A 20426-nucleotide genomic window follows, 5' to 3' on the forward strand; every position below is an offset into this window, starting at 1 on the left:
GTCAGGGCTTCGGAGGTAAACGTTGTGCACTGCAAGCATTAACTCTCAGAGTTACAGGTCACATTTTCCTACTTTGACTTCTTGTGCCTTTGGACGTTGTTCTCTAGCTGCTGTCATTGAACCAGTTGTTGTACAAAATGGGCAAACACCAAAACCAGCAACAAATATTCTCCAGTCTGTGCTTGTTAAACTTATTCAAGCGTGTTGTGTTTATAGGTTTTATCACTAATCCCTGTATTTAGCTGAAAACACTTTCCACAACTACTTCCAAATCCACTGCAATGGTATGGTTTCTCCCCTGTATGTGTTTGCTGATGTCTTCGTAGTATTGATAATCGAATAAAGCTCCTCGCACATTCAGTGTACTTGAATGACTCCCCCCCCCCCCCCCCCCCCCCCCCCCAAGTGTGTTCGCTGCTGGTTTCTTAATGTTGAATGGTCACTAACACGACTTCCACATTCACTGCCGTGGTAGGGTCTTTCACCTGTGTGTATTCGTTGATGTCTTTGTAGGTCTGATAATTGACTAAAGCACTTCACGCACTCACTGCACTTGAATGGCTTTTCCACATTGTGTATTCACTGATGATTCCTTAATTTTAAAGATTCCTTAAAACTACTTCCACATTCACAACAATGGAATGGTTTCTCCCCTGTGTGCACTCGCTGATGTATTTTGAGGTGTGATAAACGACTGAAGTTCTTCACACATTCACTGGTTTCTCCACTGTGTGTGTTCGCTGATGTTTTCGTAGAATTGATAATTGACTAAAGCTCTTCATGCATTCATTGCATTGGTATGGTTTTTCCCCTGTGTGTGTTCGCTGATGTATTTGGAGGTTCGATATCTGACTGAATCTCTTCACACATTCACTGCAATGGAATGGCTTTTCTCCTGTGTGTGTTCGCTGATGAATCCTGAGAGTTGAGGAACAACTAAAACTACTTCCACATTCATTGCAATGGTACGGTTTTTCCCCAGTGTGTGTTCGAATATGTTTTTGTAGGTCTGATGGCCTACTAAAGCTCTTTACACATTCATTGCACTGGAATGGCTTTTCCCCAGTGTGTGTTCGCTGATGACTCCTGAGATTGGAGGAATCACTAAAACTACTTCCACATTCATAGCACTGGAATGGCTTTTCACCAGTGTGTGTTCGCTGATGACTCCTGAGATTTGAGGAATCTTTAAAACTACTTCCACATTCATTGCAATGGTACGGTTTTTCCCCAGTGTGTGTTCGAATATGTTTTTGTAGGCCTGATGACCTACTAAAGCTCTTTACACATTCATTGCACTGGAATGGCTTTTCCCCAGTGTGTGTTCGCTGATGACTCCTGAGATTGGAGGAATCACTAAAACTACTTCCACATTCATAGCACTGGAATGGCTTTTCACCAGTGTGTGTTCGCTGATGACTCCTGAGATTTGAGGAATCTTTAAAACTACTTCCACATTCATTGCAATGGTACGGTTTTTCCCCAGTGTGTGTTCGAATATGTTTTTGTAGGCCTGATGACCTACTAAAGCTTTTTACACATTCATTGCACTGGAATGGCTTTTCCCCAGTGTGTGTTCGCTGATGACTCCTGAGAGTTGAGGAATCACTAAAACTACTTCCACATTCATTGCAGTGGTATGGTTTTCCCCCAGTGTGTGTTCGCTGATATGATTGGAGAGTTGATAACTGACTAAAGCTCTTTACACATTCATTGCACTGGAATGGCTTTTCCCCAGTGTGTGTTCGCTGATGACTCCTGAGAGTTGAGGAATCACTAAAACTACTTCCACATTCACTGCACTGGAATGGTTTTTCCCCTGTGTGTGTTCGTTTATGTACTTGGAGGACTAATAACTGACTGAATTTCTTCGCACATTCATTGCAATGGTATGATTTTTCCCCTGTGTGTGTCCACTGATTATCTTTTAGGAGTGTTAACTGACTAAAGTTCTTCATACATTCATTGCAATTGCACATTGCTTCTCCTGTGTGTGTTTGCTTATGGTTCTTTAGTAGCGATGACAAATTAAAGCTCTTGCTGCATATGTATGATTTTTCTTTCTTGGTTAGTGTCTGTGGGTCAAGTTTATAATTGTCTGCATCCCATGAGTGCGTTTCCTGAGGAGCTAACATGGTTGATAAAGCACTTGTGTTATTCTCACATTCCTGGTGTGTGTGTGGTATTTTGGGATGGTTGATTTCAGATTTCACAATGAAATACAAGACTCGCCAGCTACATATATTATTATTTTGGCAAGTTAAGCTTCTTTGTAGGTGGGTATGTCTTTAGATTGCATAATAGTTTTCTGTGTTACAGGTAAAAATTAGTCTTCCTTCTGGTCGATGCAAATTAGCACAGTCTGTTGTAGATCAAGGACCCTCTCTTTCTATTACCCTTCAGTTGTCTGGCTCCACTCCCTTGTGCTTTTCTCGTGCTCATGTGGTTTGGCCAGAAAGAGTTTATAATACACCTAGCACGCTGAATGGTGGTCTGCCATCATTACAGGAAGCAGATCAATGCTGTATCCACCTCATACCGAACACATGATCAAAGCTGGTGGTGGAGGCCTGTTTATACAGGAGGTGGTTTGTCAGTGTTGTTGCCTTAATTTTCTAGAGTTTATTTCTTAGTCCTGTTGCGTGCATCCACTGATATGCTCTTGACTGCTTCTTCCAGGATCTATCAGTTTATGTTCAGGATCCTCAGTTTCTTTTTTCTAACCACTTTTTTCAGAATTGCACGATTACTGTCATTATTCACGATCATTTGTGCATTCAAGGCAGGTTTCCTATTGGATGTAAAGAGATTTAAAATCACTAAATGGAAATGTAAGAGAATGTGAATACACAATATTTAACTAGTTGTAAAAGATATCTCTTCTTTACCATTTATGAAAGTTAACACGAGATATTTCACCATACACAGATATTTACCTAAATCTTTCATTGAACATGTCACTCTTACTTACTTCAGAAAAGGAGGTGATTTTCCAGTGTTCACAGAGTAACTTAGTACAGAAAGAGCACACATGCAGTGCCCGTTCGCTAGAGGTACAGCTTTAGGAAGATGCAACATGGGCAAGATTTTATTTAAACAAGAAGGGATTGTGGAAAAAGAGATGGATCAGGATGTGCTGCTGTCACTTCAGCTTCAGGAAGTGTATAACAACGGTAACCCTTTCAAGAACCATAACACAAAGAAAACTCTTCAGGAAGTATATAATAAAGGTAACGCTCCAGGAAGTGTATAGGAAATGAAGCTCCATTCACTCTTCTTGACAGTACTTTCCTGTTCACACTCGAGCAGCTGAAGTTCCAACTCCTGTCTTTTCTTTTCTGTTTGTTAAGTTATCTTTGCCACTTTCCAAGGGATTGTTCAAGCATTTGTGGGAAGATTGCAGCATTGATTATAGAGATTCCATCACAACCTGTAATATACCTGTGATATCTCTGCTGTCAATACATGTCTGCTTTTTGTCTCTTTCTACCTTACCATGGCATCTGACTTAATGTTTTCCGTTTGGTGCCAGCATGCTACTCTGTGGGTGGATGGAGCGTTGGCAGAGTGGGATAAGATGTCGGTTGCAGGTGCGTGCAGCATTTACACCTTTGGGCATTTCTTGAAATCAGCTTCACCTTACTCCCTGTTCATCGCCTTCCATACTCCCTTGTGTCTGCGTACTCGCTCCACAGGGTTCACTCACAGCTAAAGTAGAGGAGTGACTCGATGCACACAGCAGACATCAGGTAATGATCTGATAGACAAACGGCCATGCTTGGCAGTACCAGGATCACAAGCGTCATTAAAGAGGCTCGCCAGGGACATACAAACGGAGGAAGTGCACAGGTAGCTACTAATGAGGTACAAACAGAGGAGGTGAACATGTAGGGACATGCTCCTTTTTGGGTCTGTTTCAGACCTTTACTGGGCTGGGTATTGGTGTGCACTATATCTTATTCCTGCGGCTGATAGAGGCACTTGCTGCAGGGGTGTTACCACTTTGACCCTTTACAAGAAGAGAGCAGAGCCTTAGATAGCACAACACCTGGAGACTGCCTGCCTTGAGGGGAAGGTGAGGGTCCGGGTGTGAGACAATATCAGCAGGGGACATAAATGGATCCAATGAAACACAGCCGCAGAGAGGCGAAATCGTCAGGCTAGATGGAGAAGAGCCGGGTCTTCCACTGTTTCCGAATCACTAAGTGATATTGACTCTTTCTAAGGTTAGGAGGCATAGAATTCCATATATTCAGAGCTAAGACATGGAAGGAGCAACCTCCCATTCTGGCTCTGCTGTGACGAGGGATGAGGGCCTTGTTTAGATTGGCGGAGCGTAGTGTTCTGGAGGGCATGTAAAATTGCATCCAGGCAGCTAGGCTTGGTTCTCCTTGCTTGCATGGATTTTGTGGGAGATGGATAGGGCTTTGAACTTTGAAAGCTTTCTAATAGGAAGCCAATGGAACTTGCTCAAAAGTTGGGAAGCAGAGCTGAATTGGTTCAGAACAGAATTCTTTGATCACTAATAGAGATATTTGCAATAGTCCAGGAGCAAAATGACAAGGGATTGTACAATCAGTTGGCGGGATTGCCAGGAAAAGTATCCTATAATTGGTTTGAGGTTCCTTAGGGTGCCAAAACAGTTCCCCTGCTGGAATCTTGACTTCGGTTTCAAAGGATGAAGAGCTATCCATCCATACCCCAAGGTTTTCTGCCACCACTTTATGTTCGACGGGTACATAGTATTTCTGGACATCATTGATCACTCCAAAGATGGGTATGCCTGCCCAGCACGATTTAAGTTTTAAACAGTCGTTGTGCATCCATGCCACCACCACTATTAGACAGTTTCAATATTTGATACAACCGCTGGTCAACTCTGCTGACAGGGAAATAATTAGCTGAGTGTCGTCTGCATACAACACGGGTGAGATTCCAAAGGAATTAACTACCTTTACCAGAGGTCTGATGTGAATATGAAAAAGGGTAAGACTGAGCTCCAAACCCTGGGAGATGCCAGGATCCAGTCCTCTTTGAGATGAGACGAAGAGGGGGTGGGGGGGGGTATAACTTGCAAGGACCACTCCTTTAAAAAGAAGGTAAACCAGGCCACACCTTAGCCCTGTACCCCCAGGTCAGTGAGACAAGTTAATATTATTGCATGTGAGACAGTGTCTAGGAGTATCAGAGCCTGGGATTTGCCAGCATCTGCAGTACTGCAAAGGGATTCAGCAACTGTTAAAAGAGCAATTTTGGTGCTGTATGATCCAGATCCACTTCGGGAACAATCTAATATTTGATATTGTTCTAATATTTTGGTTAGGAGATTGTTTACACGTTTATCCACATCCTTGGACAGAAATGACAGAAGGGAAATGGGTCAATAGTTTTCTGGCTGAGTGGCATTTAGTGAAGGATCACTGTGCGTGTTTCCATATTGATACTTCTGTGCTCAGCGTGAGTTTGGCTAATTCTAGAAATATGGGTGTGACGCTCTCCTGAAATGTCAAAATATTATCAGGTTTAAATGGGTCATCTGGAGATCGAGATTTCACTTGACACATTAAGGTGGAGAAAGAATCTGCGTCATGTAGAGCCAATTGGTCCAAGGGAGCACATTGCGAGTGGTAGGCCCCTGTGTCAAGAGAGACAGGTTTGACTGTTTTCTCACCCCTGTTAAAGTAAAGATAAAGATCATTGACCAAGCTTGCTGCAGTGGCTGTTAGAAGCTTCCGCTAATCCAGGAGTGGAGGTGGGTTTAATCAGGTTGTTCACAATAGAGAAGATTTCCATGCTTTGGTGGAAGTCTCCGCTCGTTCTACATTGAAGTCTAATAGAGGCACACTCCTTTCGATAAACCTTGAAAAGGCAGAAGGGTCCAGTTTATGCTACTGCTTTCTCATTGTGGGGTTACCGGTAATGTTGTTTTCAACGCTAGGTGTATCAATGGTCATAGGCAACATATAATGGTTTGATCAGGTCACTAGAACAGGGGGAGCAGTTTGAAGGGTGGCCAGATTGGAAAAAAAAGGGTCCAGAAGATGGCCGGCCTCATAGCTGAATGTTTTACTAACTGAGCTAATTGGAAAGTGGCCAGGTCATTAGTAAAGGACTGGATTTCTTTATTGTTGAAAGATTCAAGTCTCCAAATATGCTTTAGTTGGACAATTGAAGTGAGTGCACTCTATTAGAGATTCCCTAGGGACGCAATGGAGCAGGGCCGTGGCACTGAATACAGTCCCCAGGCTCCACCGCATGCCGCGTCACTCTCCTGCGCCCGGAGGCGCTTAAAGGCAGCAGTGAGGTCCCACTGTGGGGGACACACCAGAGCAGACCCATGGCACTGACTAGAGCCCTAAGGCTCCACCCCACGATGCATCACTCTTCCCGCGCCCAGAGGTGCTGAAAGGCAGCAGCGAGGTCCCTCTGTGGGGGCCGCATCAGAGCAGAGCCCGGGCACGGACTACAGCTGCTTAAAGGCAGCAGCGTGGTACCTCTGCATGGGCCAAGGGCAGACCCATCCATGTCCGTCAGAGCCCAGAGGAGGCTGGGCCCCCGTCTAACTTCTACACTCCCCCATTACAGGCCCACCATGGGCAAGAAAAAGCTGAGAGCAACAGAGGAGGTAACTGTTACCTCTTAAAATACCTTTCTTGCCAAGGCAACATCAGCATTGGAAAAGTAAATCGCACTCACAGAAATGAGAATTTCGTTAGGGTTAGGGACAGGGCATTCATCTAATCTAGTTGTTTCTCCAACGAAGGGGGGGTGTACCAAAACAATATGGGGTTTTTCTTCCAGAATTACCGGCAGATCCTGTACCAACCCCAGAACATTCCTAGCCTGCCTCTACATTTAGTGGGAAACGAACTGACGCAACCTCCGTAAATGGTAAATGAAAAAGAGGCCATGCAACACTGCCCTCCAAGTGTCCTGCCAAACAAAATCAGGAAGGTTTCTATGCCAGCGAGTTCCACATGTATGAATAGCCAGCAACTTTCAGAGACTACATTTTCCTCACATTGGTGTGATCTTCTTGATAACTTTAAACAACTTTTGCAACCAATCTATGCCTGTTTAGATTCTACAGATAGCACCTACGGTCATCCCCTCCGATGTCTGTATAACTCTTAAAAAATTATAATTGTGAAACTCATAATTTGCGTTTTAATTGTGAAAACATGATCCCTGGTCGTGAGTTAGCTAAATCGCCCTTTACTTCTACTGGTCATCCTTGTGTTGAAAATCAGTTGGCCAACAGCAGGGATCCTAAAGATCCAGACCATGTAGATTTGGTCCCTAGGTGTTGCCCACCACAGATGACCATACAAGAGTCTATGGGCAAGGGGAAATCACACGACTTATCAAGACCACAGGTTAAGGTTAATCCCCCGTCTACTCAGGCCCATAGCAGACCAAATCACCAATACATGGACTTCCCTCCTGCAGCTTGTCAGTATTTTCAAGTTTTAGTCAACGTGCATTTACTGCGTCCCAATCTTAGAAATTCTTCACTTCAGCTGATGGCCATTGCTCAACACTTTGATATTTTTATCTTTGAGTGATAGTTCAAACTCTGTCATCGTTTCCAACAGAGTGTACTGGCCCCTCCACCCTGGCGGACCATGGGGCATATCATTGCTAACAAAAAAGTATGTCTCTTTCCCAAAATAACCGGGAATAAAAATAAATGTTATATGTTGCATGTTATGTCAGTCAATGTAAGTGTACAGTCAAAACAAGTGCATGGAAGATATGCTTTTAACAGAATCCTTTGAACAGGAACACCAGGAACAGACACAGACGGAATGCAATCCACTGTTTGTGATTATATTTTCTTTATTTTAGGAGCACAAGAAAGAACACACACTATTGCTTTGTTTATATTATATAGGCACTAACCTCACTATTGTCGAAAATAACGTGGCCTGCCCTGTAGGGCAGGCAATATGTATAAACCTACAAACTATTTTTCTCTCCCTATCACAGATACTGCGGGTACAACGTTAACCGTATGTATAATTAAGAGACACAAACACTAGGTGTGTTCTGTACTTATTTAAAGTCATTTTCGGTTCATTTACAGGAGTGGCATACATGGGGCTGGCATCCATGTTGTCCTGAAGAAGAGGTGTAGGGGACACCTTGAAACATGGCGACAGGACATTAGGGACTATGACCACATAAGCTATACTTCCTTTGTCTAACCCCCTTTTTTAACATACCAACTAGAAGCAGGAATAAATAATTGAGCTCACTAGCTAGGTATTTTTAAATAGCTCTAATCACCACTCCACTATACACTGCACCACACATAGTTTCACAAAACCAGTGCTCCTACGTATCCTTCGCAAGTCGCAGCACGCCCCAAGCAGTAGATGCTCGGGATGGCCCCAATGATGAAGTATGTCACCTAGGGGCAAACCTGGGTGAGTGAGGGAACTAAGAAAATAAATGTTCTTTTCTGGTAAGGCGAACCCAAAGTTTGGGGATACCCTGTAAATTTTCTCACTGGCTAGGTTCCCACGATCCACCATGCGTGGATTTCTGTACTGATCTTTCCTAAATCATTTGCCTCCTCATTCTGTTCTTTATAACTATTATCAAATGTTTTCTGGTTTGGTACCCGTGGAGAGGGTTCAGTTGGACATTTTAGATTCACTAAGCAGTATTACATCCTAACCAATTGACCCTACATCATCCTTCTCACCAGTACAGACAGCAATTTGGTCGCAGGAGTCCCTAAATGATATAAAGATTTGCAATAACTTTTTGTACTGTTTAACTTTTTGAATGTCGCCTTTTAAGATCTATTTGATCGAAATAAAGGAAAATGAATGATATAAAGATTCTCTCTAGGAATATAGCGGGCTATGAAAACAAAAAGGATAATCAAAATTGGTATAAAGTGTTCACTGATAATATCTGCTTTCAGGAAAATTGGGCAGAGCAGTCTGTCTATGTAAATGGCTACAGCTCCTTTGTTACACCAGCAGTTCCATCAGCAACAGGTAGATCTAAGGGGGGCTTACTCAGAATTGTAGCAAACACGATCACCCTAGGTAAGGTGACCTTTATCAATGACTCGCCCCATTTTCATGTTATCGTGGCTGAAGGTTCTGGGAAAATTGATTTGTTACGCATTCATTTTTATAATAATAATTTTAAGAATTATACACCGGTGACAGATTAGTTGGTGGGAATATTGGAATCTCTGTTAACATACCAAACATGTTCACTTTTTTTAATTTGGGCTGGGGATTTTCATGTGTACTGTAGCCCCAATTCGGACCAATGCATTTGTGGGGTAACCGACACTAATGATTCGTTGCTAGTCCCTTTTTTTTTTTTTTTTTTAAACGTTTATTTGGAGATAAGCAAGGAAAAAGGAAGTGCATACATGATACATACAGTTATAAATGGCTATTACAGTAGAACGAAATACTCAAAAGAGTCCCGAGTACAGAGTGGCACAGCAATCAGTATATATAGCAATAGTCAAATACACAGAGCATGTAGGAGAGTGATGATCCAGGACGCACAGGTAAACTGATGAGATGATACAGTATGGGCATGTTCTGTTAGCGCAAAAAAAAACAAAGGAGAAACAGAAAAAAGGGCTAAACCCTGACAGGAGTGCGATCTCCATCTCTACCATCTAATTGACATACAAGGAAATACAGCCCCCTTGATCTCGCAGAAAGAGGATGCAGTCCAGCCCCCCCCCCAATACCTGAGGACCTGCAAATGTAGAATGATCTCTCAACCCACCGTGCTGAAGTCAACCAACCCCTACTCGGTCCTCATGTTCAGAATCAGAGTCCTGCACAGCTCTAGTTAGGAGGTACACCTGAAGCGGGCTCCAAAAGTCTTTGGGTCTGCACCTCACGGGCATCAGTTCAGAATAGACATTATATTGGTCCTGACAGTATATGAGGTCGTTCAACCAATCCTGGAAGCGCGGTACCCTGCCACGACCCCAGCAGCAAGCAACCCTACGCTTAGCCAGAAGCAGGGCCACGTCAACAAATCTACGATGAGAGGCAGGCACGTCATTAGAATAACCCAGCAACAACACCAAGGGGTCAAACGCCACTCCATCCTCCGCCATAACCTGCAGGGCCACATGGACCTGAGTCCAGTATTCCAGTACCCCCGCACAACTCCAAGCCAAATGCAGAAAGTCAGCACCTTCTGCTCGACACCTAGCGCATCTGTCATCCTCCGCTAAATGAAACCGAAGTTTCCTCACCGGGGTGTAATAGTACCTCTGGACAAATTTGTAATGGATGATTTTCAAGCGACAACTGGAAGAAACATTGGCCGTAAGTCCACAGCAATACTTCCATTGCTCGTCAGTAATAGGGGCTCCCAGCTCAGCAACCCACTGCTCACGCACCCGATTGGAAGGGACAGAGCGCTGTCGGCGAATAGCACCGTATAGTTTCGACACCAGGTGACGCCCATCCGAAACCAACAGCACATGGAGGGGGAGGGTGACTTCCGGCTCCGAAGGGAAATCCGGTAGCAAGGCACGCATGCCCTGCCTCAGACGAACATAGTAAAACAGCTCCAAAGGGGAGCAGGCAGCAGCTCCAAAGAAATGAGCCTGAGTACGGAAGGCACCTTCATGAAACACGTCACCCCACGTAAGAATACCGAGCCGCCTACACAATCGTTGAAACCCCGTTTCCAGCAACAGAGACAAATCAGGATGATAGGATAGAGGCAGGGCCGGCGAATAAAGAAAGGAGACGCCCAGCAGTCGTGCTACCCGTTTCCAGGCATCCACCGTGCATGTCACCGTCGTTTGAGGCGTGTCCACATCCGACACCTTGCCCAATACTAACCCTTCCAGTGGGAGCGGATGGGCAACCCAATGTTCAGCCGCTATCTGGGGCATAAATGGCGTGGGGCGCATCCAGTGATAAGCGTAATGCGTTTGAGCGCTAAGATAGTAAAGCTCAAATTCAGGGACGTCAAATCCTCCATCAGAACAGGGTAGTGTGAGGGTAGCCCAAGCCACCCGCAGCTGTTTGCCCCCCCAAAACAATCGTATGAGCTCAGAGCGAAGTCTGCGAAAAAAATAAGCACCAGGATGATATGGAAGGTTTTGAAATAGGTACAGAAAGCGGGGCAAAACTACCATCTTGATAAGGGACGCCCGACCGGCCATGGAGAGAGGCAAGGACATCCATCTAGTGACGTCATCTGCCAGTTTAGTAATAGCCACACCATAATTAAGCCTGATCGTTTCTTCTCTGTCCAATGACACAACAATGCCGAGGTACCGCAGCTCCGAATCGCACCATTCCAAAGGGTAATCAAGAGGAAACCTACTCACAGCTGCAGTAAGGGGGAAGAGTTGGGATTTCCGCCAGTTGATATGGACACCAGAGACACCCCCAAAAGCAACCAACTCTCGCAAGAGCGCATTAAGGTTGTTTTCAGGATCTTTCACATAGAGCGTGACATCATCCGCATACAAAGAGATCCCGACCTGACGCTGAAGACAATTGAAGGCGCTCTGCTGGTGTAACTGACGAATCCTGCAGGCCAGAGGCTCAATGGCAATGGCAAATAGGAGGGGCGAGAGGGGGCATCCCTGACGACTCCCCCTTGTAAGAGGGAACGGGGGGGATAGCACCCCATTCACCACCACCCTCGCCATCGGTTCAGTATATAAGAGCTTAACCCATGAAATAAAGATCCGAGGAAAGCCCATCCGACAAAGTACATCAATAAGATAGCCCCACTCAACGGAGTCGAACGCCTTAGTGGCATCAAGGAAGATGGCGGCGACCGGGATATCTGGAGCAATGGTCGAAATAAGGGAAAACAAGGTACGAAGATTGTGGGAGGTAGCACGACCAGGCACAAACCCCGACTGATCGGGCAGAACAATAACAGGCATGAGCTCAGCGAGTCTCACCGCCAGGACCTTCACGAGTATTTTTACATCGCAATTGAGCAATGAGAGGGGCCTATAGGAACCCACATCCAGCGGATCCTTACCCGGCTTGAGCAGCGACGTAATAGCGACCTCCCGCATGGAACACGGCAGTCGCCCCTCCTCCAGGGACTCCTCAAAAACCTCGCGGAGAACGGGAGCCATAATGTCCACATAACACTTATAGAATTCAGCAGGAAGGCCATCCAGACCAGCGGCCTTCCCTTTATTCAAAGACATGATGGCATTCCTGACCTCCTCCACCTCCAGGGGCCTACCTAAGAACGCCCGATGATCATCCGACAACCAACAAAGTGCCAACTCATCAAGAAATCCGCCATATCGTGTCTCACCAGCCTGCTGTGTCGTGTAAAGGTGTGCGTAATGGTCAATAAAGGTACGCTGAATCTCCGCAGTGTCCCGACAGCGAGTGCCATCCGGCAAAACCAATTCCAGCACGTCCGACCCATGCCTTGGATGTCTAGTAAGGGCAGCAAGGACCTTACCGGGCCGCTCCCCCTCACAGTACCTCCTCGCCGTCCAATACTTCCCCCTATGTTTAGCCTCCCTGGCGGCCTCCTCCTCATACTCGGAGAGCTTGGTACGGAACTGGCTCAAAAGATCGGGATCCGAGTCAGCCTGCATCCTGCGTTCTAAGTCACGCAAGTCACCCTCCAAGCCCCCGAGAGTCCGAACAATCAGTTTAAGCATTCCACACCTTTTAGAGATGGTGACTCCCCGGATCGTAACCTTGAACGCCTCCCATATAACCTCGATACTGTCGACAGAACCCTTGTTTCTGGGGAAGAACGCCTCCACCTCCTCGCCAAGCTCCTCCCTGAACACAGGGTCAAGCAAGGCAGTCGGAAAAAGGCGCCAAGGCGGGCGCGGCCTGTGCAGCCCGGGAACAGATAGAACAACCTTCACCGGGCAGTGATCAGAATACGTACGAGCAAGATGCACAGCCTCCCGCAGGCCAGCCACCAACCCCCTAGAGAGAAACACATAGTCCAGCCTCGCCCATGAGCGCGCATGTGCAGTGTAATGCGTGCCCTCCTTAGTGGCAGGGTGAGAGTACCTCCAGCTGTCGATCAGCCCAGCCTCCTATACCACCCCACGCAGAACTTCTCTAGCTTGCACATTATACTGAGGACTCCCGTCCGATCTATCTAACTGAGCATGAAGTGCAAAATTTAAATCTCCCCCCCACACGATGTAAGTGGCATCTACAGCAAGCACATGGCCCCACAATGTAACGAAAAAAGTTGGCGTATCAACATTGGGAGCATAGCAATTAACAAACAGCACAGTGATCTGCCCAAGCCGCCCCCACAGTAGCACATAGCGCCCCTCAGGGTCTCCCATAGATCCCAGTTCTTGAAATGCGAGCGATCTTTTAACAAGGATAACAACCCCGCGAGCATAAGAGGAGTATGAAGCAAACATCCTGGCCGCAGCCCACCTCCCACCAAAGCTAGGAGAAGGTCCAGGTTGCAGATGCGTCTCCTGGAGGAGGGCAACATGAATAGCATGCCTGTCCAAATACTGGATCACATTACGACATTTCCTGGCATCATTAAGACCCCGTACATTCCAGGACAAAATTGATATCTTGTCTATAATGACAGTCGACATTAGCCATATTCAGGGCCCCACAGGACCCAATGAGCAAGGGCTGAACGTCCGACTCCCAGCAGCAGCCAGCAGCAGGACACCAACTCAGGACGCAGCCGTCCCACCACATACACTCCACACACATCCCAGCCATCTCCAAACCATGCAACCAGAACCTCAACAACTCCCCCCCAGCAGCACCATCCGTGGAACAGGCACCCAGGAAACACATCGCGCAGCACGCAGCAAACACAGCTCATCCGGCCCACAACCCGCACACACGTTCCACGTGTAGCGTGCTCACCACCACGCGGTCGCCAGAGATGGCGGCCGTTTCTCTCAGGCTCACAACGGACGAAGGCAAGGGCCCCAGGACCAATGCCGCCCAAAATAAAAATGGACCAGCCGAAGCAGCGGGCTCGGAGCCGCGCCTGCACACACAGACAGCAATAGCAATCCACGCATCGACCCATGAGGCCCGGGCGAGCACGTGTCGTCAGCATCATCCCCACCCCACCCACCTGATGACACCCCAACTATCAGGCCATGCAAATCCCCACCCCCCCATTCCCCAACACACATCCAGTCAACCAACAAAGGACTAGAGTCCAAACCAAAGGTACAAGTGGGGTACACCCTCCGGGGAACCCTCTAGAGGTGCACGACACCACTCCCACACACCACGCCAGTGTCCGAGCCAACGAGTCCCAAATGGCCCCAGGCGCAGCGCGGGGGAGGGGGGGTGCCCAGAGCGCGAAACCAAATAGCACCAACCTGCGGTTCCATACCGACCCCAAGAAACGCCACCCATACATACAATTGCAAACAGGCAAGGTAAGGCCCCCGCCACAAAAAGCGGATGGCAGCTAGTCCTCCAATGCAGTTAAGGAAGTCAATGCAAAAGACATAGGTCTATAATGTCTCAATACAAAAAAGAACAAGGTCACCCCAATCAGGCGACCTCCTCCTCAGCCGCCGAATGTTCACCCTCAGGGTCTCGGTCGCCTCCTCGATCTGCAGCCGCTCGATCGCGCTTGAGGCGCTTTGCAAAATCCTCAGCATGCTGTGGGTTAGTGAAAAAGTGTTGCTTAGCCTGGTGCGTCACTCTAAGCTTGGCAGGGTAAAGCAAAGCATAGTCTACCTGCAGTTCCCGAAGCTTCTTCTTCACCCCCAGGAACTTACGGCGCTGGTCCTGCACCATCGGCGTGAAATCGGGGTACATGGTGAAAGACACCCCATCAAAGGAGAGGGCCCGTTTGGTGCGGGCAGCCTGGAGGGCAGCGTCCCGGTCTCGATAGTTTAAAAGACGCGCAATGATGGGGCGCGGTGCGGCTCCAGAGGCCGGCCGAGGCCCCAGTGACCGGTGCGCTCTCTCGACGATGAACTGGGACGAGAAAGCATCCGCACCAATGGCGCCCACCAGGAGTCTCTCCACATAAGTTTCCATCTTTCCAACATTCGTGGACTCCGGCACACCTACAATACGAACGTTATTGCGCCTACTCCTCGCCTCCAACTCCTCTTTCTTAGCGGCAATCACCCGCAATATATTATCCATTCTCGCCAGCTGGGTGGTATGACTGGCAGCCGTGTCGTCGTGGTCCGAGATGCGCTGTTCCGCCGTTGTCAGGCGTTCCTCGTGCACGTCTAGCTTCTGGACCACCGCATCCATGCGCGACGATATTTTGTCCACCTTGTCCACTATCGTGGCAAATCCCTGCCTCATCTCCTGCATCATCTGGTGAAAGTCCGGAGTTGGTGGCTGCGGCACAGTATCAGCGACAGGCGGGGGGGGGAGACCGCGAAGTCCCAGCCTCCTGGAGCAGTCGCGTTCCCCTCCTAGCCACTCCAGAGTCATAGGACAACTTAGATTGTTTAGTGTCCGGCTTCCCCATAATAAAGCGCTAGCAGCACAGCGGGGCACCAGTCAAGAAGAGTTAGGCTGCAGGCCGGCCCAAGTTCTCGGCCAAACGCCGAAACACGGGGGCACAAGCAGGCATGTACGCCCCGCCACTCCCAGCGAAGAAAAATGGCCGTCTCCGCTCCAAGGCCAAAGGGGTTGCTCTCCAGGCGACAAGACGATGATCCGCTGTGTCTCCGTAAGCAATAGTTCCTGGGCAGGCAGATGTAGGAGCCGAGAAGTCAGTTCAAGGACAGGGGAGCATTCAGCAGCATGCCCGGCCAGCAAGCAGGCCCGGTGGAGAGAGGTAGAGCAGGGCCTACACCCCACGTGTGAAGCCGCGGGCTAGCGTGAATGATGACGCCGGGCCACGGAGCACCCGACCTCCAGAGCGCAAGTCGGGGAAACTCGGAGCCCTCGTAACTTCGGCCAGCAACCTCCGAATGGAACAGGAGTTGGACCGTGGGTGGCCAGTCGGTATCCCAGTAGAGCTATAGGGTCAGATCAGGGCGCAGCGATGGTAAACAGGATCCCTAGGCGGATAATAACTCCGGGCAGCAGGAGCCTCACGGCAGTGCGGCCATTCTGCAGTGCGCCCTCTAGCGCCCCCCGCTAGTCCATTTTATGCATCATAACTACGGAAACACTTCAAACATTTTTTCATTAACTTGTGACCTAGTTATAATAAACCTGTATCACCGCATGACTGGTCAACCCCTCCTCACCTTTCATCGTACAGGAGTTACCTCGACATCTGATTTTACAATTATTCAGACTAATTTTAAGAGATGTATTAAGTCCTCCATAGACGAGTTGACAGGGTTCAGTGATCATGATTTCCTTCTTTTATGGCCTCTTTATGCTACGTCAAGCTCTATATTTACCCCAAAAAAGGATTCTGAATAGGAAAAATGGATGTACTCTTAATTGAGAGAAAATTAACCCTATTTCCTTCCTCCCAAAGGTTGTAAAGGAGGTGTTACCTGACATTGAATCCTGCTTAGACACCAACACTGATAGTCATCAAGTAGCAATAGCATTTAGTAAAATTTAAACATCTATAAATTCTAATCTTTTACATCCATCTACATGAAACACTCCATCGATGATAAGGGGGTTTGAGACAAATTGCTCAAAGGCCTCCAAAAATCTTCGCACTGCTCTTAAAACAAGTCCCAGAAACAAAGATATGATAAGGAGCTATGAGCTGACTGTAAGACAGCAAGGGTGGAGAGAAAAAAGGAGTTACGGGATGAAGGATGGGTAACTTTGTGTGAGGCTTCGAGGAGTAAAGATAGCATCGTATTTTGGAGGTGGTAAATGTCCCTTTTCTGCAGGATCAGGGCGGCCCCTCTCTTGATATTCATATAGATCAATCGACCTGGGTGTCTCTCTTCCAGGGCATTTTTAATGTAGAGATGGGTAGCGCTACAAAAAAACCTTAGCACTTGATGACTGCCCATCTGGGGATGGAATTCTCATTAGAGGAAATTGAGCTTGCCCTCTCTCAATCGCCTGCCCCAAAGGCAGCAGGGTCAGATGGGGTTCCTCTGGATATTTTCTTTGTACATAAAAATGTATGGGCTCCACCCTTGACCCAAGTTTTTAATACTGTTTCCCAAGTGTGACCCCCCCGGTATCTTGGAAATAATCTGTGATTATCCCCATAAATAAGAAGGGGGATCCCTTGAATCCTGCAAATTACCACCCAATCTCCCTGCTGGATAGCGCTGCCAAACTAATGGGGAGATTGCGCCTAAATAGACTGGAGGAGTGGGCATTTGTTATATAATGTTTTAGCTGAGACACAATACTAGTTTAGAAAGGGGAGGGGTACAATCGACCACGGACACAATTCACCCTTACTTGCAGCAAAAAATGTTTGCGCAAAAAAGGGCCCGTTTTAAATGGCTTTTGTGACTTGTCCGCTGCCTTCGACTGCGTAAACCACTCAAAATTGTGGGTTCTTTTGGAGTCGATGGGAGTAAACAACTCCATGATTCTTTTTACTAGGGAGACTTCTAGAGAGGAAGGGGCAGTAGTCAGGTTTGGTAAACAGGAGAAATGTTCGGAAATATTTAAAAGTTAAAAGGGGGTGCGACGGGGGTGTGTCCTTGCCCTCTTTCTTTTTTTCCTTGAACACCAATAAATGTAATGAAGTTTTGACCGCGCAGGGGAGAGAGGTTCCCTCAGCAGGAGGCTTATGGCTGTCTGCTCTCTTCTATGCAGATGATGCGGTTTTGATGGCCAGGACACCTCTGGCCCTACAGCGCTTGCTTGGCTCTTATTCAACTTTCAAGGCGGAACTGGGCCTGCTTGTTAACAAATCAAAAACCTTTATTATGATAGTGGGACTGGGAAGGAAAAAGTGTTTTTCATTCCATCTAGATGGGTGTTCTCTGGAACGGGTAGAGTCCTTTATTAGGTTGAGCCTGAGCCAGCGTGCAGGCACTGCTCTGCGGAGATCTGTGGTAGTTCCGTACGGTTCGAAGAGAAGCTTCGCTCTTGTTGCCATTTATATCCTCCCAACGATACAACTAATGTCCCGCATTTACATTCCGGTGTTGAAGAAAATTGGGCTTCTCTGAGGAACAAGGCTCTCCAGCTAATTAATTCTAAAACTATATTGGGTGGACCACTATTTAGGAGTTTTAAAATGGCACGTAGAATTAACTGGATAGGCAACTCTCGGGTCCCGGAAGGTTTTTGCAGTCAAGTGTCTCACACAAGGAATGGGGGCAACCTAAAGCCAACTGTAAGTGGCCCTGGTTTCTTGGCAATACCAGGGGTTTGTGTTAATGTTGAGGCTTCTTTAGGTATGTTAACAACCATATCCCACCTACTCCATTACCTAACCCCGAGATACGCCAACCCAATAATGTACCAAGGGAACCCTGTCCTACTAATGTACCAATGGAGTCCCGTGTAGCTCTTAAAATAGTTTCATGGAATATAGCGGGGCTTGTAAGCAAACTTGCTACCACTGAATGGATCTCATTCATTGATGAGCTAGATATTATATTCCTACAAGAAACATGGGCAGTGGACCAGGTATTCTGTGAGGGTTTCATTAACTTCTCCAAACCAGCGGTACAGGGTGAGAGGGGTAGACCAAAGGGGGTTTACTGATCTGGGTTAAACAGCTGCATTCTTACCGACTAAAGGAGATTGCTATTGACTGTCAGGACATTCTCATTGTCAAAATTATCGCATGACAACTCCCCGGATATTGTACTGATTAATGTTTATTCTAGGGGTCTGCAAGGCGGCAAGCCATCTTATTATTATTATTATTATTATTATTATTAATTGTGTTTTGTTAAGCGCAAACAACCCGGAGGCCTCGTAGCGCTGAGTATAGTCTGACTAATGTGAGCTGAAAAGACCAGGATTAGATAAAAAGAAGAGTTTTCAGTTCCTTCCGGAATTTCAGAAGGTTAGGTTCGCTGCGAAGGGTAGCAGGCAAGGAGTTCCAAGCCTTGGCGGCGTTCCAAGATAAAGAGCGCCCACCCCACCTGGTACGTTTGATTTTGTTCATTGTAGCCAGGAACGCTGTGCTAGATCGCAGTGATCTATGGGGGAGGTAGGGGGTCGCTAAAGAACAGATCATTGCTGGTGCGGTCTTCCACATGGCCTTGTGCATAATGCACATAGATTTGAACAATACTCTGGCCTTGATGGGAAGCCAGTGAAGTTTCTTCAGAGCCGCTGTGCCTGATTCCCGCCGGTTAAGGCCCAGCAAAAGGCGGGCTGCCGCATTTTGGGTAACCTGGAGCTTCCTTGTTGTAGAGGCAGGAGCCCCGAGGTATAAGGAGTTCCCGTAGTCCAGGCGGGACAAGATAATGGCTTGCTCCATTATTCTACGGGCTTGAGAAGGGAGGAGTGGCAGCACTTTCCTAAGCATGCGCATAAGGCCAAAGCAAGTGGCGGAAAAAATGGTTGCTTGCTGTGTGAAGTTTAAATTTGCGTCCAGCCAAATGCCCAAGCTCTTTATTTGGGTTTTAGGTTGGGGCGGGATGCCCATGCATGGGGGCCAGTCCGGCAGAGGGCTGGGAATAATTGAATTGCCCAGAATCATGAGCTCCGTTTTCTCGCCGTTGAGCTTCAGGTGCGAGGTGGCCATCCACTGGGTGACCGCTACCAGGCAATTACTGAGATTGGGGGGGGAGGTATTGGACTGATTCATGGGTACGACCAATTGTGTATCGTCGGCATAGGTCACATCTGAAACGATAGATCATTTAGATCTTTTTTAACGCATCACAGAGGCAAAAGTAATATTATAATTGCAGGAGAATTTAATTGTACTTATGAACCGTTGTGAAGACTTGAATTTTAGTTTTGAGGAGAACGAACAGTGGTCAATTCCACCACTGAAACTACATCCTATAAAAAAATGGACCAGGGCAGCACTCCAATTAAAAGCCTTCTGCTGGGAACACGGGCTACGAGCAGCAAATGGCCGTATAAAGTCTGACAAAGAAGGGATTCCGACATTTAACGATGGCCATCGCTCTAGTCGTATAGACTATTTTATTATAAACAAGGAAATGTGGCCAGATCTGTTAGACATGATGGTGGTAACCCAGCCCGAGAGTGATCACAACACAATCTGTTACCATGCGGGCTATTGGCCCTAATTGTAGAGAAGGCATGCCCATTTGTGCAGACTTTGTAGACTGCCTCTTAACTAATGATACCAGACGCCTTAAATGGTGCAAGGTTGTACTTGATCCTGAGAAACTCCTAGTCATGAGTAATCTAGTAGCAAATACCACTGCTACTCTCCAGACAGAGGCTGAATTTGGGTTAGCTAAGGACGGGATTACCCAGACCCACGAGCTTCTTTTTAAACAATTGAAAAGTTTTTTTTATTGTTAAAACCAAAAAAAGACCTGCTTCATCCACTACCAAGGCGGCACCGTGGTATAATTCTATTTCTCGCTCTGCCTATAAGTCCTT

General features: G+C 47.1%; 1 protein-coding gene across 1 annotated transcript; it reads right to left on the bottom strand.

Moving 5' to 3' along the window:
- Positions 1-406: 406 nt before the first annotated feature.
- Positions 407-2382, bottom strand: LOC147736784 (uncharacterized). Its single transcript, XM_086953495.1, has one exon. It carries the CDS (start codon positions 2133-2135, stop codon positions 705-707), a length of 1431 nt encoding a protein of 476 aa, XP_086809621.1. The 5' UTR covers positions 2136-2382; the 3' UTR covers positions 407-704.
- Positions 2383-20426: the final 18044 nt, after the last annotated feature.

This window comes from Lissotriton vulgaris, chromosome 1_2, assembly GCF_964263255.1.
Source record: "Lissotriton vulgaris chromosome 1_2, aLisVul1.2, whole genome shotgun sequence".
In the NCBI taxonomy this organism is placed as follows: domain Eukaryota; kingdom Metazoa; phylum Chordata; class Amphibia; order Caudata; family Salamandridae; genus Lissotriton; species Lissotriton vulgaris.